General features: G+C 37.1%; 1 protein-coding gene across 1 annotated transcript in view; it reads left to right on the top strand.

Annotated features, from left to right (window-relative positions):
- The window catches only part of LOC100888616 (protein strawberry notch homolog 1), a 56798-nt gene extending 34725 nt beyond the window's left edge, over positions 1–22073 (top strand). The window contains exons 20-30 of the mRNA XM_030992486.1: positions 132–267; positions 1596–1708; positions 2594–2665; positions 3081–3174; positions 3673–3747; positions 4212–4358; positions 5001–5089; positions 5609–5701; positions 6178–6404; positions 12386–12576; positions 20644–22073. Coding sequence (XP_030848346.1) covers positions 132–267; positions 1596–1708; positions 2594–2665; positions 3081–3174; positions 3673–3747; positions 4212–4358; positions 5001–5089; positions 5609–5701; positions 6178–6404; positions 12386–12576; positions 20644–20726 — 1320 coding nt within the window. The 3' untranslated portion in view covers positions 20727–22073. The remainder of the gene's footprint in view (positions 1–131; positions 268–1595; positions 1709–2593; positions 2666–3080; positions 3175–3672; positions 3748–4211; positions 4359–5000; positions 5090–5608; positions 5702–6177; positions 6405–12385; positions 12577–20643) is intronic.
- Positions 22074–22995: the final 922 nt, after the last annotated feature.

The raw sequence follows: 22995 nt of genomic DNA on the forward strand, positions 1-22995 counted from the left end.
CCTGAGGTTAACATTTACAAATAGACTTATGCTCAATTCAGCTAATGAAAAACAGTAAAAGTAAATGATGCTAATTTCAATTGTGCAGCATACTTATGAATAAATGTATTTGTTGTGTTTGTGGTTGGCAGTATGTAGCTATCATCTCAGAAGCAGCAAGTTCAGGGATCTCACTACAGGCCGATAGAAGAGTAGCCAATCAGAAGAAGAGAGTTCATATAACATTAGAATTACCTTGGAGTGCAGATAAAGCTGTTCAACAGTTTGGTAAGACTTTATTAATATCATCACATCCAGAAATGTTCTGTATGATATTTGTCTTTGTTGTGTTCAGAGATGTAGATAATTTGAGTTTTTAATATTTTATAGAATAGTCATCATCATCATCATTTAATAAAGTCAGCTGACTTTCGTGCCATGATGACACTCCCTCTGTCCACTTCTTCTTGTCTCAAGCATTCTTATTTAAACCAACCTTACTGCTTTCTTCCTTCACCATATCTTTCCAAGAAATCTTCAGTCATACATATATAGAAGTAGTAGTAATAATAATAAAATAGATTTTTTACCATATTGCGATCCTCAATTTCCCTTCCAATTGTCTGTCATCGATGATGATGACAGGCGTAAACACTATCTTGAATTCGTCCTCATTTGGTTTGAGAGTCAACTCTCTTTTGATTGATTAATGCTCATTTTACTTGTCTGATATGAAAGCAAGGGTACTCTCATAGGTAAGCTCCTAGTGGGGCTATGAATTTATCGCCCCTCTCATTTGAGTGCCTTAAAGATAAAGACCAGTTCTGGGGGGCGTTTCACACAACTTGTCATCAGTGACAAATGACAGTTTTTGTTATAAGCTACTGAAATCTTTGCTTGTGATTGGTTATCGGCAGATTTGTCTCTGATTTTTGTCATTTGTCATTTGAAAAAAGGCTTTGTGAGACGGGTCCCTGGTCATGCAACTGCATTGTGAAAGAAACAGTGTGGAATCGATCAGAAAAGGTTGATCATCTAGCATATAAGTATTGGTGTGTACTCTACAAGGTTCTGGAATCATCAAAATGATAAGGAATTTAGCCCAGTCTTGGTAAAGTAACAAGCACTGTTCACAGATAGATGTATATGGGACTACGGGATATCTATCCGGTCCGAATAGATATAATAATTTACCAAATATATCAATTAGTAGGCGGTTTCCCAGCAAAATTTGTATCATCACGTATTAGTCAAAACATATTCTTTCACATTGGTAATAAGAGCTTCCATTTCATTTTTTGAGAGGGGGGCGTTTCCAAACTGGTCTTTACCTTTAAGCACCACATGTGGTAGATATGAGAAAGTACATGATTATGAATGAAGGCTTGCCCAATTGCACTACCATGTAAAATTAATTTTGAATACTAGACCTTCAACTACAAAAACCTATTCTCTAACCACTTAGTTACCTTTCCTTGAATGCGCTGAGCACTGTGGTTGCTGGATTTAAAGCCAGGGTAGTATTCAACATATTTTGGAAGCGTATAGAGACAATATATGTGATATGCACTTACAAGAAATAAATATTGTCAATATTACTTTTCTCTATCTCGTAGGTCGTACGCATAGATCTAATCAGGTAACAGCACCAGAGTATGTCTTCCTCATCTCAGAGCTAGCGGGAGAACAGAGATTTGCTTCCATTGTTGCTAAGCGACTCGAAAGTCTGGTAAGTCTGAAAATTATATTTCATCAGATAGATAAATGACATAAAGTAGACTTTCATAACTTTTTCAACTGAAAATTACCAGTTTTCTCTTCACAATTGTAGAAGAATAAGTGAAAAGTTTCAGTGATTGATACATGTAATTGATATTGTGCTACAACTCTAATAGAGAAATTGATGATGCTTCCACATATTACTCTATGAGGCTGTTCACACCGGCAGAGAAAGCGCAGTCTAGCGCGCGCTAGACCACGCTATCTCTGCGGTGTGGAAGGTACAACGTCATTTCGGTCCGCCCAACAGTGAGCCACGGCGAGCCAAAACAGTGTGCCACTGGAGCACCTCTTGGGGGTGGTCCACGAGAGTTATTGCGGTCTAGCGCCTGCCCACTAGACCGCGCTATCTCTGCCGGTGTGAACCCGAGCTACGATAGCACGCCGGAAGTCATCGTTCTACACGCTGGGAATTTTATACCCATTCTATATTGGTGCGATCTGAATCTGAATCGGTACAACTCAACACTCCTAATTAGTAATAGCGCGCGAAATCTTTGACCGCTCTGACCTCTCAAAAAAAGTGGGTGCTACGATAGACTGCGCTATCTCATTCCGGTGTGGATTCGGCAAATGCCAATGGGCGGACCGTGGATCGCGCTACGATAGCGCGATCCACGGTCCGCCCACGGTCCCCCCTTGTGGTGTGAATACGCCCCTTGACACTAGCAAGTACTTTTGGTGTTTAGTTTAGTGCTTTATGTACGGCTCAGCAACAATTTAGTGATGTCTTTTTATTTTCATTGAATTCATTTTCACATACTTGAAGGTAGTATTTTCATGATGATGATTTTCTTCAACTCATTTTATTTATATCATTCCTGTCATATTGCAGGGAGCACTTACTCACGGTGATAGGAGAGCTACAGAATCCAAAGACTTGAGTCGATTTAACATTGATACAAAGGTAGGTGCTTGACAACCGTAATAGTTTGCTTACCCTTCAGGAGATTTTTACCGGGGCTGAATGAGTCACTATCATGGATTTAAACTTCTTTCATATAGATACATCATGTGGAATTCTTTTAGTAATTTTTATTTCTCCAATAAAGTTTTATAAAGCATTTTACTTGAAACCCACTGTGTAAGGAAAGAATCATGTCAACAGGAATGTATATGCTTCTAGATATTATTTGGGAAAAAAAACAACCTTTTTCACAGTATTTACAATTTGCTTATTCTGATGGCTTCCTAATTATCAACTACATTTGTAGAAATGTGACAAATTGATTTTGTATGGTTTTCCTTTACTACATGCATATATATGCGTGTGCCTTGATGAAATACTAATGATTACATCACATGTTCCTCTCATTTATCAGTATGGACGTGAAGCACTGGAGCTGATTATGAGAACCATTCTGGACCTGGACACTCCTATAGTAAAACCACCTGGAGGATCGTCATTCTTTGATGGTATGTATCATCTCAAATGGGAATAATTTAAAGAGATATTTATGTTTTGTATCTTTCTTGACTGGAAAAAATTTAAGTGAAATTATACGTAGTGCTCTTGTGAAAAGAGATTATATATGTATCTTCTTGTTTTGGGGTTTTGGTTTTCTTTTGTTTTTGTTTGGTTTATGTGTGTGTGCTCATTTCATATCGTGTGTAAGCTCCATTTCAAACATTTAGAAAATATCAGAAAGAAGAAAAAAATGTGACAAAATATATATGTTAACCACAGAGGATTGCCTATAACAACAATTCAACTTTTTTGTGCTTCCCTTATTGATAAAGAATGATTGGTGTTTGGCATTTATACGAAATAAACGTTGATGAATGCCAGATAAAAAGCTTCAATATGTTTGTACTTAAATTTATTTGTTGAATTGCTGATTGAATTATGCTGAGATATAAAATATTTCAAAATGAATTTGTTTCTCTTTCACTTATTTTTCTTTGTTCATGTAGATGTGAAGAAAGCCATGGTAGGTGTTGGTCTGCTGTCATACAATGAGGATCATGATATGTACTTCTTTGAGAAAGGTAAAATTAGCAGCTCATTTCCATCCCTTTCTAAATTTATATGCAGTGTTCTTCAAGTCATTGAAAGAGTTAATTTTAATCTTCTTCAGTACACTAAACAATAGTAATTTCCCCTGAAACGTTCAATAAATGGATGCTCAATTAAAGCCTGTCTGCACTAGTTTGGCCAGGAGGGATTAGACCTCCCTGCATGGTCATCGACAGGTGGTTATTTCATTAAATCAGCTCTCAATTAACACAAGGAAAAGGGGATCATGGGGGGCCAACGGGTACCACTTAGGGATTGTTTGCTATATAGAGGGCGCAAAGTAGCTACAAATAGTGCAGTCCTGCTTTAAAAAATGAAGACTGATGTATGAAAGACTGATGTTTTCAGGATAACACCAGCAGTGTCTTGAATAGAAAGGAAGTTTGGAAGTATTTTGTGAGTAGTATCAAACCTTTTATTCTTGTCTTCCATCCAGACTACAGCAGTATGCCTAAGTTCCTGAATCGTCTCCTTGGTATGGAGGTAGATACCCAGAACTCTCTCTTCAAGTACTTCAGTGATACCATGGTTACTATTATATCACGGGCTAAGAAGGAAGGCCAGTGGGATGCTGGTATTATGGGTATGTAAAGAATCTGTTTTTGGTTCTACGACACGGCTCTGTTGACAACTTTAACAAAACCACAAAGGCCTTACTGCAACTCTTGACCACACATTATTATTCCTTTCCTTCACCCTAATCTTTAAAACTTTTAAAACCTACATTTTGGACTAATTTAAGCCAGGAGTAAATGTTACCAGAGTTTGTAATGGCTCATTTATTAAAATGTCGTTTCAGACTCTCGGTGCAATTTAATTTAAAGTTTGGCGACTTTAGGCCATATTCATCCAGTTTTATATTAACTGGCAGCAATGGTTCTGGCTCAAGTGCTATTTATAAATGTGTACTTCACATGTGATAACTTCTTATTGGTGGCAGATCCCTTTTTTTCCCATTTTTTTCATTGCCCAAATGATTAAAACCTCTTCCCAAGCAGTTACTTTACACCAATTAATGATAAACCAGAAACAGACTGTTATATTTCTTGTGAACAATTCATTGACATATGTCCATTACTGCCAAGGTACTCATCTTTACATTAATAATCAGAGTACTTGTCTTGTGGAAGGACTTTATAAAAAAAAGAATTTTATATGTATATCTTCAAGAATACATGAACTCCACTGTTTCTCATTTGCAAACTGTATTTTGTTCTATCAACAGATATTAGCAATGAGAGAATGGATATAAGAAGGATACACACAGACACATATGTTGCTATGTCAGGCAATGCAACAAATGAACTCCACAAGGTAAAGGCATTGATGTTCAACAGTAATGTATTTATATGCAGTAAACAACATTATATGAATTTCAGTGTAATAATTCAAAAACTTTTGACAGTTGAACTTTTAATGGTGTTGTTTTGTTGCCTGTTACAATGATTTCAATGTTAACAACAAAATTATAATGTAAAATAAATTCCAGGATAGTAATCTCCACCTTGGAAGCAGAGGCTACAGTGATAGAGATGAATGCTACACATGCTTTACAGAAATGACAGATTAAACCCCCCCCCCCAAAAAAAAAAAAAAATAGTCCTTATAACTGATGCTATGAGTCTGTGCTGATGATTGTAGCTTGCTAATCATGCAATGTGTAAAATGTGGCCAGATGAAGACCTCTCCATCTCTGCCAATATGATATTGATGTTATATTCATTGTGTTGTATTTTAGGTTGGTGCGGAGAGAGAGATGTCATGGAAGAAAGCTATTAATATGTGGTCAGATGAAGGTGATATTAATGTTATATTCATTGTGTTGTATTTTAGGTTGGAGCGGAGAGAGGGATGTCATGGAAGAAAGCTATTGATATGTGGTCAGAGCTCTCGCAGCCTGAAGAAGGATTCTACATCTCACAACTGGTGAGTATTCACTCTCAACAAGAGCAGTCAAGAAGATGTCAGGATAGTGTCATCAAGTCAGATTAAATTGAGTTTATGTAGGAGGTGTCACACCATCTAATGATTCCCTTGACCTGACTTGAATGATGCTTCACCCAATTTTGATCCTTCAAAGATTTAGATGTATAGATCGCTCTATAGCGGAGGCGTCATTTATGACTGTGCATTCTATGATTGTCACTGCATCACTTTAAACTTTTTAAAATACATTCTTCATCAGTCTTTTTCAGTTTGAAAGATTTTCTGTGATAGACAAATTCACAAGAATAAAGTTCCTACTTTTATTCAATCAATTGTCCTTCATAAAATGCATGTGTGATTTATTGTGTAAAAAATATAAGCACATTTTATCACATGAGGAACAAATAAGTAAATCAGTCAGATTCAAAGTCTATTCAATATAATTCTTTCACATGGCATATTCCTTTATTTTTCAGATGAAGTTTGGTCGTAAGGTAGCAATCCTTGCTCGCTTCCCTCCCTCCTCCAGCTCCTCTAAGAAAGGTTCTTTACAGCTCTTCAAGCCTAACATTGGTCTTCAGAGTAAGCTAGAGACGGTCAGTGAACTCAAGATAAGGTTCAGGAAGGTCCTACCGGATGAAGCTAAACCATTCTGGGAAGCTCTCTATAAGGCCTCTGAGAACAAGTGTGCTCATATCTTCTGGTGAGTTTAGTGATGTTTACACTTATTTATAAATTGCGTATAGAGAATCAATCAGCAACAACTAAATTGTGCTGTGATAAAATATCAGCTTCAAGATATTACTTGTGTGAAGCCATACTGCAAATGTAAATCCAGATTTACACATAAACTTGACTTGTGAGTGGTCTTGACAATGTTTGCATAAGATTTGGCCTGTATTGCAGTGAATAATAATTATAATTGCTTATATTGCGCCTAACACTTACTTAATCATAATCGCACTGGCTTTAGCAGTGCACCTGTTACGTGCGCTGCGTTTCAAGGAATAAATTTCACCAGGTCCTCATTTACTGCACCCGAGTGAAGTGTGGCAAATGTAGATCAATGTCTCGCCAAAGGACATTAGTGCCGCGGTGCGGCTCGAACCGTGTACCTTGTGATCAATAGTCCAGCGACGTATCCACTCAACCACGACATCTCCAACATAACTCCCATGTAGGCCTTTGATATAAAGCAATGTGTGTGGATACATGTTTATCTTCATAGAGATCTTATGATACATGACATCTGACGAGGGGGGTGTTGCTGTGTACATTTTTTATTTTGTTCAGTTCATTGCTATTGAAAACAAGTGTGGATAGCTCAATTAATTTCATATTTCTTTTTAAATGTCTCTCTTTGACCAGTCTTTATGCCTTTCTCTTTGTCTATTTTCCCTATTCTTTGTTGTTCATTTTCTTGATCTTCCTTCTCTATCTTCCTCTTTCTCTGTCTATTTGTCATCTATTCCTTACTCCTGTTTTGTATCACATGGTTTACTATCACTATCTCTATCTCTTCCTGCCCTGCCATGTAGCAAGGCTATCCATTCACTGTCTATCTTTCTCCTTACCTATTATATCTCTTTTCTTATCCACAGTCCTTCTGTTTGTCTTCAGTATTCATTTCCTTACTCTCGTTATACACCCCCCCCCTAGCTTACTATCACTATCTCTATCTCATCCTATCCCTGCCATGTAACAAGGCTATCTATTCCATGTCTGTCTCTCTCTTTACCTCTATCTCTGTTTTCTCCATTGGCCTCTCTGTTTATCTTCACTTTTCATGTCCTTACTACTGTTATACCCCCTAGCTTACTATCACTATCACTATCTCTGCCTACCCCTGTCATGTAACAAGGCTATTCATTCACTGTCTGTCTTTTTCTTAACCTCTTTCTCTTATTTGCTCCATTGACCTTTCTGTTTGTCTTCAATATTCATTTTCTAAATCTTGTTATAAACCACCTGACTTACTATCCAGCTCCATGTCTGCCTTCCCCTACCATGTCACAAGGCTATCCATTCACTGTCTGACTTTCTCCTTATCTATATATCTTTTCTTTTTCAATCGGCCTTTCTGTTTGTCTTCAGTATTCATTTTCTAATACTCTTGTTATACCCTTAGCTTAATATCACTATCTACATCTCTGCCTACCCCTGTCATGTTCAACAAGGCTATTCATTCACTGTCTGTCTTTCTCCTTACCTCTTTATTTGGGGAGAGGGGGGGGGGGGTCCATTGGACTTTCTGTTTGTCTTCAGTATCATTTTCTAATACACTTGTTATAAAGCACCTGACTTACTATCTACCTCCATCTCTGCCTACCCCTACCATGTAGTAAGGCTGATCATTCACTGCATGCTGAGTGAGTCATAGCTAGCGGTGCACAAGATAGGAAACCATAAGACACACACACATATTTTGTTACTCCTCGGCTGTGTTTTTTCTCTTTCAAGGTTTGAAATGATCATTACATTCTTTAGGTACATGTATCTATCACTTTCCTGATGTAGATAATTCTTGTTAACCACTTCTTTGCGATGTATTTTCAATGTCTTGTTTTGCTCATTAGAAAATTCCATGCCTTTTTGTTGTTGTTGAACCTTCTTTCACATACTATCTTCCCTTTGCTTGAAGCATATGAATCTGATATTACTTGTGTGCGGTATGTGTATATGTTTTCTTATAATAATAATAATTGAAGTAATAATGATTATAATAATACTGAGTTCTTGCATAGTGCTCATGTTTGTCAGACTTGACACTCTCCAAAATGATTACTCCGCCTTCAGCATGGCTGCCATTTTAAGGAATTAATTCTTGCCAGGTATCCTTACCTAGGTTGAGTATGGCAAAGGTAGATTAATGTCTTGCCAAAGGATGTTAGTGCTATGGCAAGGGTTTGAACTCGTACCTTTGGTTTACAGTCCTTGAGTTTTCCACTTGACCACAAGACCTCTATGGCTTGTTTTGGGTGGGTTGGGGGTAAAGTACTCTGTTGCATTACAGCCCTATAACGTTTCTCTCTCTCTCTCTCTCTCTCTCTCTCTCTCTCCTTCTCTTTTCTCCCTGTTGCTGTTTCATTATTTTTCTCTTCCTCACTCTCCCCTATCCATTTTTTTGTTTGCCTTTTTTCTTTCTCTCTCCCTTTCTCTCCCACCTCTCTCTCTCTTTCTCTTATTATCGATTTGTGTTTTATTATTGTACTATATAGTTGGATCATTTCCCCTTCATCGTTTCTATTTCATGCTAGTCATCTCCTCTACCCAAGACGTATACTCTAATCCCCTCCCTCATCCTGTCTGTCTGTCTCCCTCTGTCTTTCCTCTTCCCTCTCCCAGCTCTCTGTTGGGTGAGTCACACCTTGTTGGGTCATTCACACACAAACGAAGTGAGATTTGAATTAAGATTAATGTTTCGTTGCAAAATGGAGATTGTAGTTCATTCAGTTCCATCTTGTCTGGAGAAGGTACATGTACATGTGCCTCTGTATTCACAGTATACAGATGATCAAACCAATACTGCTCTTAATCATATTTTCCATTGTGGAAAAGGATACATTAGCTATCTTGTCTCATTTCATTCACACCCTCCCTCCCCCTCACACACCAAATACCTGCTGCCATTTATGCAATTTGATTTTTGTGAGTGTGATCATGATCAGAATGTTACTAATCAGCAAAAATTAAATATTGGTTCATTCAGGAAAAAAAAAAAAGCAAAATTTTGACTGCCATTAAAACATCAATGTCTGAATCTTGCTTATTTTTACGGTTTTGTGTGTGAATGAGCCTAGTATTGGATCAGAGAGGAAGTAGCAGGTCACTACTTGTAGTCCCTGTAACTCTGTATTGTGTTAGTGATAAGCTAGTTCCAATCCTGACTGATATGTCTGTCAGCTCACATGTCGACTGTATCCACCTACCTACTGATGTATATCTTCGACCCCTAGTCATTGGTCCCACTGATTAAGTTCTGTGGCCTTAGAACTTGATTTGCACTTTGGAAGTGTCCTTGATGACGAGAGCAAGTGTACATGAATTCTCAGAAAGCCTGAATGAATCAGTGAATCTGTTGGAACTTAAACAGGACACCCGAGAATGTTAGCCAAATATTCTTAAAATTATGTGGGATTTTGAAGTTGAAGTTGAAACAAAATTTCTTTAGCACAATTTAGAAATCATGAAACAGAACTTTGTCTTTGTCATCAGGCATTTAAGTTGTATAGACTTTAATTAAAGCAAATAAACATCTTGACCTTTATTCATGTACCTGTACATGTATTTGTTACAATGAAGTTTTCTCATATTTCATAGAATATAACACCTTTACACCAACTTCAAGTGTCCTTGCCATTTATCTATCATTACCTTGTTGATACCTTCCCATTCTTATCAACCGTTCGTTATCTTCAGACCATTTCCTTCCTCTTCATTCCATCCTCCCGCTAGCTTGTGTTGTGTTCTTCACTTCCTGTCAGCATCCTTGCTCTCATACTAATCTCTCTCGGCCGGTCTCTTGCTCTCTCTCTCTCTCTCTCTCTCTCTCTCTCATTCTCTGTCTCTGTCTCTGTTTTTCTCTCTGTGTGTGTCTCTCTCTGTCTCTCTACATGTATGTGTGTGTCTCTCTCTGTCTTTCTCTCTCTCTCTCCCTCTGTCTCTGTTTCTGTCTCTGTCTCTCTCTGTCTCTGTCTCTCTCTATCTATTTCTGTCTGTCTCTCTCTCTCTCTCTCTCTATCATCGTCTCTCTCCCTCTCCTCTCGTCTTCCCCCTCTCTCTGTCTTTTACTCTCTGCAAATTGATCTGGCGTGCCTCTCTTTCATCTTCATCTCCGTCATGAATGTTCATGTTTCCTTTCCTGTCTTGCTAATTCTCCACAACCTCCCAGACATTTACCCACAATTCCCTTGGTACTCTGCATTATTGGTTAACCAAACACAGAGACCTCAAAGGAACCTCCAATAAGTAATTCTGTAGCTGCATCCTAACTTCAGCTTTTGGATCTTCTAGAAGTAAGACCACAGAGAATTTTTGAATTTTTTAAATCTCTCATTAATGATAATTAAAGGGGAAGTCCACTCTAGCATCAAGTTGGCTTTAACAACTACATAAAGATAAAACAGATTTATTAAAAAAAATGATAAAAATCAAATAAAGATAAGAAAGTTATGAAGTTTTGAAGTTGTGATTAATCAAAACACATATTTGTAACTTTCTTGAGATTATTCTTAGATGGTTTGAAAACAAATGTAGGAAATCCACTGAAAATGTCTGTTTGCCAAACTTCTGCTTGCAACTGTTCTTGAAACTAGCTCTTATGTGGATGCACCTATTATTTCCACCCCTCAGTCAACAAGCAAAAGGTTCGCTGGAGACACCATACTTCTCCTAAATCACATTTATAGATCTTCCCTGCTCAATCTGATTCCGTTGTCTTGGTGATATGAGTCATCCAGTCTTGAGATGGTGCAGTGCATGTAGCCTTGAGTTTGAGCCTTGCATGGAGGAAGGCCGAATTTGTCTTCTAGGAGAAGTTCAGACAAAGAGCAGGAGTCATGAAAGACCTCATGAAAGAGATAATGAAAGCAACAGATGACTTGCATTGTTTCCCTTGGACTGTCTGTCTCCTGTATTTGTTCCTGCATCTTTCCGCTCGCTATCTCATCGGAGGAAAGGCTTCTTTACCTCAAGAGAGAGAGAGAGATTCGATTCATCTGGCATGCATGGTCCAGACAAATCTTAACCAAGTGATGACTTTTCTTGTAATTTTCCATCTTTGCGTTATGATTCTCATGTGATGATGATGATTATAGACGACACCCTGACTTCCTGTATGTATTCTTTATAATTGGAAACGGCAGAAGTGTAAAGCCCACCCATTGTATTTTAAGCATCCATAAATGTGCAAATAATTAGACTTAAATCTCTTGAGACACACAGACCCTTCTTCAGCTTTTTTTTTATAAAAAAAGTTTCACTCTTAAGTTTTTCATCGCTCATAACAATGCATAGAAAAAAGTAGATATGGTTGACTGTGGATCCATATGAATCTAGTTTTTTTTTGTGTGTATTTATTTCGTTATACTTTTTTTCCCAGGGACATTTCAAAAACCAAAGGACTAAATAAAAAACTCATGTTAAAGGTTTGATTTGGGTTATGAACTTTGGTTCCGTTCTTCAGAATTTGTTGTCTGTATTTTATTTTTTTATTTTTTTGTTTTTTGTTGGTTGATATTTTAAGATTTAACCCATTCTGATGCATATGTATAGCCGTTTGATATCATCATAGGTTTGCCAGAGTGTTATTGTTTAGCATCGTTTTTAAATGTACACTATTGAATATATTCCTATACAATCCATCCACATTAAAACACTTTCAGTATTATCACTGTTACCACAATTAATTTTCTTAATGTCCAATGGCCTTTTTTTCTATCCCACCAGGAAAGACAGAAGCATGCTAGGTGTACCCTGCGAGTCTAAGATCAGTCAAAGATGGTGTACTTTCTAAGTACTCTCTGGAACTTTGTTGACTCTGTTTTCATCCTTTCATCACAAAACCAGAAATCTTGATAATCTGACCACAATAGTCATCTGTGCCATTTTGCTAGTTGTGCAATGTAATACTTGCCCCTGAATGAATTGTTAACAATGTCTAATTGTCTTCCTTGACCTTACTAGGAAAGGAACCTGCAAGTCGCACATGCTTGGTCTGCCTTGTGAGATTGGTCTGAGACGTAGGACCTTCTTTGTTTTATCTGGTGCTGTATTGAGTGTATGGGCGAGAGTGGAGGAAGTCCTACGACTCAATCCTAGAAGTGGTTCTATCATGCAGATCATTAGACTCAAGACGGACAGAGGAAAACTTGTCGGTAAGTGTTATTCATTTTCTTTACTTTCTTTCTTTCTTAATCTAATTATTCAGACCTTAGGTAGGGGTAGACATCATCGCATCCAAATCGAATGACAGCAAACTTGGTTATTATCCTGAACTTGCATAATATGCCAAAGAGACCACCACCTTGTGTTTTTCCTGTGAAAAAAATACACGGGGGCTCGGAGCGAATTAGCCCCCAAATTGCCCAAAAGAGCCCCTAAAAAAACATAAAAGAGCCCCCCTAAATTTGCAAAGAGTTCAATGCAAAACAATTTAAATGTGTTATTTTTATGCAAGCAAGCTTAAAAAGTATCCCCCAAATTTTAAAGTATTTTTATCCCTGTGTTTTTCGCAGTTTCCTATTAGTAAACCCCTGATGTAATGATTAGAATAGTTCCCTGCTTTTGGAGGAAAAGTAGTCGGACGTTAATAGTGCACTTATCGCTTTTCTTGTTTATTTACATGTCAGATTTTCATGAATTTTATAATAAGTTTGGACCTGGTGGGAAAGCTAAGCAGAATATGAAGATAGTTGTTATTTATGTAAACCAACCCATTTTGTCCGTCTACAAGTCTGTGTGTCACTGCACCTAGTAAAAGTTTTCTTTCCATTTCCTTCACATGTCTGGGTTATCATTGGTTGCCCTTTTTACTGTTCCTTGTAATTCTTTACCCTTATCAATATTGCTTGTTTTCGAGGCAAGGCCTTGCAAAAACACTTCCTTTATGAAACTAATTCAGATTGTATTTATAGCGTGTTCAGTTTTCCATTGGGATAGTTGAGAGGTAATTTTATTGTGATCAGGGATTAATGTATTTATCTGTTCTTTTTTTTTGTCTGGAGGATATGTGCTTTTGACTATCCCCAACCAACCTACCATGAAGTTTTTGTCCGCCCTTGAGCTGAATGCTGCATGCTGTTGTTATGAAAACTAAAACCTTTTTCGACCCTTACTCTCTTATATCAAGGGTTTATATTATAGGAATTATTCAATTGAGGGGAGGGGGCATGCTGTGTGTGAATCTGCTGTAAACTGAGCTTTATATCAGACTAGAGTATATTGAGATGCATTTTAGTAAAATTAGAAATAATATTTTTTTAAATGTTCAGCTTTAGGATCATTATGAATGTAATGGTCATTTTCTCTTGAAATTTGCCTCGCAAACTATGTAAGTTAATGAGAAATATCTCTTCTATTTTTCACATTTCAACTTCAAGACAATGCATTTTCTGTTTGACTAAAGGCTATTTGTACAGGACATTTGTGAAATTTATGAAAGAATCGCTTGAAGAAATTTGGCGTGAACCTTTCCACATCCTGTCTCTTTTGTTTGGCAAAGAGAAATGGGTGTGACACATTTGAAGAGTGACATAGAGAATCGACCATCATTGTAATGATGATTAATGTTTTATTTCCATGTGGCCTTAATTTGTTGGGCAAGCACTGCAATACCCCAACACGAAATTGGGTTGATCATTCATGCATCCTGTTCGGAGCTTTGACTGAATTCCCTTGGCCGTCTGTAGGCATACATGAATACATTGTCATGCTTGCTTAATGAAAAGTAGGATTAAAATGGAAAGAGAGACAGAGAGGGAGAGAGAGAGAGAGAAACAGAGAGAGAAAGAGAGAGAGAGAGAGAGAGAGAGAGAGAGAGAGAGAGAGAGTGGGAAGAGGGATGGAGAGTTGGAGAGAAGATGGAGAAGACTGAGGGTGAAAAACTAAGATTGAGTGAAATTAAAGGAGATGAGAGAAAGAGAGATAAAGAGAGAAAGAAAGAGAGAGAGAAAGAAAGACAAAGAAAGAAAGAAAGAAAGAAAGAAAGAAAGAAAGAAAGAAAAAAGGAAATAGAGTGAGAGAGAGAGAGAGACAGAGAGAGAGAGAGAGCAAGCGGTTAAAGATGAGTTGAAGCCTTTGCTGGAAAGTGACTAAGAAACTCTTCAGGAAATTCACAATTGGAGAATACCCCTGGGTATTGCTTATTCTATGGAGTTCATAGCCTTAACTCCAGCCAACATTCATCCTCATTTTGCTTTAACATTTCGTTCAGAACAAATTGTGAAAATTGTGGGTGTATAATATATTTGTGGAGCAAATCGTGGATCACTTATGAAGCACTTTGTAACTGCAAGGGAAAGGTGCTATATCAAATACTTCATGGATTGATTTGGGTAGGAGTGTAATATCCCATTAGTAACAACCTTGTAGTCATCAGATACACAATATTTCAGAAACATGTAGGTCTAAAAGACATACATACTGTACATCACCAGATAATAATTGTAGCTCCCATATATCTGTCATAACTACAACTTAAGTATAAGAAACTTCAAATAGCATATATGTAGTTCTCCTAGCATATCAGTTATCCATTTACACCTGGATGAAGAGTGGCAAATGTTGATAAATACCTCAACAAAGGACAGTGGTGATTGGTCCGGATTCGAACCTTCACCCTTAAGACAGAGCTGCAAGTGAATTACTGTACCACAACAACTGTATGTAATTGTATTCTTGCATTTGTATTCTTAGCATTCATTTAATATATCAGTATCTTAGAGTACAATCTACTAGTTACATTAGCAGTATCATATCTGTAATATATCTGTAAAGCGCTTAGGCACATCGTTGGATCGATGTATTGAGCAGAATATTATTATTATTATTATTATTGTTAGAATGAACATCATTGTGAATATCCTGTTGAGTCTTTGATGTAGACTAGTGCTTCCAGGGGTCTAGCTACCAGGGGTCCTATTGTGGTAATGTCAGTCAGGAGCTATTGGATGCATCCAAATATATCCTGGTGCCATAAACATTTAAGAGAAACCCTAAGATTGAATGAGGAGGTGAGACAGTCGTTAAGGTCTTATTCTTGAAAGTGCAAGCTCTGGCGCATCAAAATATGCAAAAGAGGTTCACTTACCCCAAAATATATCAGTCTTATTAGTCATCCCAAGATTTATGGACCTTGATTGATACTTTTTATTTTGTAGTAGGCTGAATTTTAAAAGTTTTTTAAGCCTCCGTTACAAAATACCCGGAGACATTATGTTTTGGGGTTGTCCGTCCGTCCGTCCGTACATGTACGTTCTGTTCTCGTGACCGCGTTATCTCAAGAACCGATTGATGGATTCCTGCCAAACTTAGGTCATGTATGTATCTTGCAAAGCCAATGAACTTATTAGATTTTAGGGTCATGAGGTCAAAGATAAAAGGATCATACATGTATATGAAAAATAGCATGTAATCACAATATTCTGAGAACCTGTTAATGGATCACAATTAAACTTGAATTTGAAAAATTGCTCCTGTTTTGGTTTGTGAAATCGCTCTATGGCGAAGGCATCATTTTTTACTGCGAAGTTCCATCTATTTTTTTCTTCATGGATATGGTTTCTATCTCATGTTATCTGAGAGACATGAACTGGGTAAATATAAATCAAGATATCTTGATGGGTACACATTTTTAGTGAGTTATTTATGTAATTAATTTTTTGGGGTCAGGGAGGGGGGCATGGCCCATGTACATGGGGGTCATTCTTTGACTTGTATACCGGTAGATACAGTGTCATCAGTTTGATGTTTGTCTTTATCTTCCGGTCTAGAATGCTATGAACTTTACATAATACAGGAACAGGAAAACCAAAAATAATTCTTGAAATATTATTTTATTTTTACCACAATGCCATGCAATTCATGATTAAGCTCATTTGAAATGAAAATAAGCATTAAGAATCGTGTTTTTGACTACTTCTTTCATGAACAAAGTGGCAAAATGTTGTTGCATTTTGAAGGTTCAGTCATACAGCACTTTTTTGTTATATTTTTTTATGTCCATATTTTATACAAACATGTAAGGAAGAGAGAATATACAGACTATATAAGATTGGTTACAAATTATTTGAGGAGGAAAAAGTGAGTCATTGAAACTTTTTGAATCCTTTTTTTTTAATGGAGATACATGTATGTAAAATTGATTAAATCAGAAGAATGTGATAGTCATTGGGCACTTCACCCCTTATAGACCCCCTGTCCACACACAACATTTTCCGTGATTAGCTATACCGTTTCGCGATAGTGATACCGTTTCGCGATAGTTTTACGATGAAATTGTGTGTGTGGACGCTCACTAACGATACGTCGTATAACGAAACTAGTCTAACGAAACGCAGGTTTGGGCATCGTTTCGAACTGAAACTCAATAAAGATCATAAAGATCACGCCTAATCACGAAAATGTTGTGTGTGGACAGGGGGAGTGTAACTAGTGTAACTAACTGGGCGGGGCTTAACGTGATCTCGAGCGAAAGGAGACCAGACTGTAGAGTTTCAGGATTACTTTCTTCTGTTTATGGACATCCTTGAATTTATACGATGATTATTTATATGAAGTTTCTTGTGTGTGGACACTTTGAAATTTATACTATGATTCTTTATACGACGTTTCGTTATAGAGTTTCGGGATAAATTGTTTAGTGTGTGGACACGCTGAGTGTCGAGGGAGGTAATAAATGTCTGAATCCTATCCAATCCTAACAGATCACAGCTGTTGATATTAGTATCAATTAGAACATGTTGAGCACTCATTTCCATATGATCGACCCTAGTTAAGCCAGATAAGTCACAGAATAAGTATGTGATGAAACATTAAACTCGGCCGTTTCCTTGCTTTTTATACCATCCTGTATGTGACAATCACGTCCCTCCTTAGACGATCTCATTCTGTATCTAAATCATCTTGATACTGGTATCTTCTTGTTTCTCACTTATCTCTCATCCTGAAATTGATAGATCTACATGTATGTCAGGGACGTTCTTGAAGCTGTTAGACTACTATCTTCGCATTTTCTCTGTTTCCTCAAGTCTATAATATTGAAGCATCACAATATATTGTACATCTATGCTGTTTTCAATGAGCATGTTTCAAGTTTTAAATCTTTTCCCTATGCTTGCTGGTGCTACAGTACATCTGATTATAATAATAATAATAATAATAATTAAATATTTTTGTATAGCGCAAACCTTAATACATAGGAATATTGCATGTCTCTATGCACTTCAAGAAAAAGAAAAACAATGCGCTGGGTTCATTATTCTGATTATTTATGAAGTGGTGAAGAGATGTGTCTTCAGATAATTGATAAAGGTTAGGATCCTATACATTTCAGTTGTTCAGGGTGTTCGAGAGACTCTTTAAAATTATTTCCCCCTTCTACCTGTTTCCTCTGGTCTACAGTTCATTCACTTTAATGCATAACCAATGAGCATAGAGCATCTCCTTAAAACCAGTAGCTTGGTGATTGTTTTTGTGGAGAGCTATTGAGTTTGAATTCATTGATTGTTATTTTGATCATTCAAAGGTATGTTTGTACCATTGTCTCTCTCGACACAGATGTAGTATCCCTAAATGGGCTTGCCTTGAGATACATTGTGCACAGATAATAGTTCCAAATCAAAGCCATATTAACAATCTTCAAAACATTAGGAATCTTGAACATACAGTATACTATATACATGTAGATGTTGTTTTTAATAAAGAATATTGTACTGCACGACCACAGTGCAATATTGTAGCTTGGATACTTTAAAATGATGTTTGATTCACCTTGCCTGATGGGTATATTTATGATAGGTTCCTTGTCAAGGAATCACAAGAAATATAACACTTTGGTGCGAACGAGGCAAGGTGTAACAAATCCTGTAGTGTGTTTTTGTAGACTAGACATCTGGAAGGAGAATATTTCTAAGAAAAACAGGGTTTTCATGATGACATCACATAATTATCCAATCTTCTTTCTCAAAGTGCCAAAAACTCTACTTGTGAACAACCTTGAAAACAAAAATACAATTGAAAGGTCGTTTGAGAGTAATAAGAGTTTTAAAAAGTGCATTCATCTTGCTCACCGACATCATGTGACTAAGTCATGTGACATGAGTTGTCTAGTCAGTGGTAGAGTCATTCATTTGAAGGGTTACATGTACATGTGGCAATTCATACCCGTTACAGAAAATGATATCATATCATGATTATTGAAATTTTAGCTACCACACAAGTGTTGAAATTCTACTTCACATATATGTCTAGAGTGTTGAATGAAAGATAGCCATCACCCATGTAATGCTGGCACAGTTTTGATGGTTGTAATTTAATTCTTTTCGGTCAATGAAAGCACCAGACCTTTCCGGATATCATATGATCTCATGTCTTCATCTTGGTATATTATTTGCATATTTTAATCTTATCAAAAGAATTATAGCATCGTATACATGTAACTGCTGTGAACCATGATGATGATCTTGATTTTATGTTGAGCTCGACTGGTTCACCATCTCATGTGTACTTTTTTGAGAGTCTTAGTGTTGAGTGTTATAAGGTCGAGTGTTACCTCGCCGAAAGTCAAAAGCCTTGTCAGATCACTAGTAATAAAGTCTGTCAACATAGCGTTACCCCCAAGGGTGCTGGTTGGCCTAATTTAGCCCCCCTTCTCCTCTCTTACCTCCCTTTCCTTTAGTTTGCAGGCACAAATTAAACTCATTTCAGTCATAATGCTGAACTAGGAGACTATAGAGACCGCAGTCCATAGGGTTAGGCCCTGTAGTTTAGCAGCAACACAATTGACACATCTTGGAAAAACTTGGGTTAGTCTTCATTCAAGACAAACAGTATTGTTTTAAAGTGTCAAATTAAGTACCAGGTTCCAACTAATCAAAAGGTCTGTTAAACTTCTTCCTCCTTCACAGCTATCCTGTGCTCTGCACTGCACTCTCATTTGAAATTTTGATAGTACTAAAGTGATATTTGAAGATATTTTACATTTTAAATATTAATCTATTGTGTACGGTTGCTTTTGTTGCGACGTGTATTGAGTGTTAGTGCCATGTTGAGATGGAGAGGGAGTTAAAGTGGATGATGTATGTAGTCCTTTAAAATGGTGTCCATCCAAGGGGTATGTCTGATGACCTTTGAGAGTACTTTTAAAACTATATTTTGCTCTTAAGCCTTGGAGTTATAATCTGTTATGTATTGATATGACTTGTGGGAATTAGTTTTAATACTTTTCACTTTCGTGTCCTGATTTCGAGCACCTTAATGAATTTTTGAGATTACTTGGCGCTGTATTTTATCAGCCTCGTGTTAATTCTCTTATTCTGTTTTATCAGTTGTATTTTTCAGAATTTCAGAGAGTATAACCAGGGTATAACAGAGACTTTTAGAGATAGATTAGAGGAGAGTAGTGGAGAGAGAGAGAGAAAGAGAGAGAAAACATTTAAGAGATTGGTGTAAGGAGAAAACTAAATGTAGGTACATGTACAGTACATGTGTAGGCCGAGAAAGAGAGAGAGATAGAGATACACAGACAGATGCAAATACCGTCAGACATATAGACAGATCAGAAATAAGATAAAATAGTGAAATAAATAAGAGAGAAAATGGCAGAAAATGTCAGAAAAATAGCAAAGATTATAAATAAGAACTAAATACATGTTAAATGGAAACGAATCAACATTCTGTTTGCATGCTGTTATCTGACATTTCATTTACTCCATATGGTTTTAGACATGATTTTCCCCCCATGATAATACTTCCAATCAAATATCTGTGCCGAGATAAGGAAATTAACCACATGTAGTCAGGGCCCCAGAAATGTGTACTTCAATTAGGAGCAGGAAATATCAGGAGTGGAATTAATTTGATGTAATTGCCGTACAGCCTCTTTTGAACAGATATTGCCAGCGTAACTAATAGATCAGGTTTCTTTAACTGTGAAACACCATGTTCATGTCAAAGCCTTGGCAAGGCAGATCTCGCAAGCGCTGCTGAATGTGATGAAACTTGACAAGATATCTGATGCATAAACTGAAAGAACGATGAGAGGCAAATATTCATCATGAAATATAGCATGTTTTTAATTGCATTTGTATCCCATTTCTTCCCTTTTCTGCACCTTTCTAAACCCCATTCATTTGTATCTTTCTCTTTCTCATTTCTGCCCTTCTAATTTTCTCCTCTTTTGATCTTCCTCTCCTACTTTCCCATCTCTTTATCTCTGTATGCAGGTCTTCTCATTCCAAGTAACTGTGTCCCAGCTCTGAAGGACATGCTCTCCAAGGACACCACAAGCTATTCAGAGACATACTGAGTAGATTCTAAGCAATTCATGCATGAGGACTGGATGATAGGACCAACTAGCCACTCAGAGACATTCTAAGATCACCTTGATGATCAGTGAGCTCTTGTTTAGATTGGCCGCTTTGAACACCGTGATCAGATGGGAGAGCATCACTATCTCCTCAGAGACCTAAGATCACTTGAAGGATCAGACAATGTAACACCTAGATAATTGCGAGACATTCTAAGATCTCTCCAAGCACTTCATACACCTGGGTTGATGGACGATAAGACACCACTAGCTACTTTCTAAGATCACTTGAAGCATGTTATAGACCAGAATCATAGACAGTTACTGAGAACTATCCTCAAGGCACTTAATAAACTACACTTAGGATCAGACAATAGGACACCTAGATACTTGCGAGACATTCTAAGATCTCTCCAAGCACTTCATACACCATGGTCAGTACTGAAATACCTCACACACTTCATACGTCCAGATGAGACGATGGAACGCCACTAGCTACTCAGAGACAAACTGCTGATACCTCAAGCACTTCATACACCAGGCTCAGATGAAAGAGAGGGTAGCATCTCATACATTAGATTAATACAAGAGAGTCCTCTGTATGAATACTGTCCAAATCAGATTCAGAGCCTTGCACATTTCAATATGAAGAGACAAGGTCAGAGATATATTAAAAGGACTAGAACTACCAAGCTAGATTGAGAGGGCGGGGGAATCACCAAAAAGAACCTTGGTACTATATGTGCTAATGTTTGAAAACACTGGGTTTGTTTTTCAGACCAGTTTGAGGGACAGGTGAACATATGTGGATGATGCCATGTCTGATATTTTGTATTCTGTTTTCTAGCATGATTCATCAGTGCTATCTGATTGTTCCTTACACATAGATATATTCCATGATCACTGAAGCATCAACCAAACAAGGGAGATCTTGCACACTTATAGCCATTTGCTCTGTATTCAACTTTGAAATTCATATTTATGAAGAAGAAGAAAAAGTTTGTGTAATGTAAATAGTTCCATATAACGAAGTCCTTGGAAAAACCTAACAAAGATGGTGTTTACAATTTACATCTTTAGCAATACTAATAATCTTTAAAAAATGATAGTGTAATGTTAACAATAAACCCTGAAACATAATAATAATGGAAAATGTGTCCTTTTTTTCATATGAAATGATCAAAATTGTATGACGGGGCTAAAACAAAATCAGTCCATTTAGTGATAACAGGGTGTATATTGCATATGATTATATCTTGTTATACAATCAGTGTATGTATACAGTAGGCTTGCGGGTGCACCATGTGAGAGAGAGAGAGAGGATTACCGAGTCAGAGTTCTTTCCAGGACTACTCAACCCTCTCTCTCTCTCACATGGTGCACCCGCAAGCCTACTGTACATGTATATCTACATCACCTTGCAAGCCGACACTTACAAGCAGCATCTAATCAGTGTATGGTTGGCTAAAAGATATCACATGTGTCAAATATATAGAACAATTTCTTTGAGCACCTCCAACTCACATATGACATACATACATTGTATGGCTTACGGCAATTTACTTTTATGGATGGTTACTGGAATTTCACAGAAAAGACAAGCATTTTAGTTACTTTTCTTGTCATAAGTCTGTTATTGGTTCATGTCATAAACTAATCTCTAGCACTCACTAGCAAGCCAACAACTCCCTGCATTATCCCGTAAGAGGAGGTTCTTAAAAATTATGTAACTCTTAGAAAATTTCCTTCTGTTTCCATCAATCTATCATGTAACAGGAATGCTAGTCTACAGGCTTTTTTATTTTCAGACTCTACATTGTTTGAGATATGGGCTTCAAGCCTCCAACATTTATAGCTCTCTCTCTGAGGCAGATTGAGTAAAACCAACAGGTATCTCTGAAGTGCATCAATCAACAAGTTTAAGAGGGACATCTGAGAAAAGCTGCATTTTATTATTTCCTTATTAGCTTCAGGTTAGATTAATGTCAATATCCTTTTAATAAGGATTTGCTTGACATGTCATGAAGTACACTTTCTTACATCATAAGCAAACAGTTTTGATGAATTGTGTTGGAAGTATAAACCAGGTACCCTTGATTGTCATTGGACTGTCTGGATGCACTAAACTGTTCGTTCAAAATGAAAATCAGGGTTTTCATGAAGATAATAAATTACTTGCCAGAAGAATTATGAGAGAAGTTGATTTTTGTTGGTTGCTTTATATATGAAGGCTTATGTGGTTTCTAAGATGTCCAAAGAAAATGAAAAA

This window comes from Strongylocentrotus purpuratus, unplaced genomic scaffold (assembly GCF_000002235.5).
Source record: "Strongylocentrotus purpuratus isolate Spur 01 unplaced genomic scaffold, Spur_5.0 spur5_scaffold_2, whole genome shotgun sequence".
NCBI lineage: Eukaryota > Metazoa > Echinodermata > Echinoidea > Camarodonta > Strongylocentrotidae > Strongylocentrotus > Strongylocentrotus purpuratus.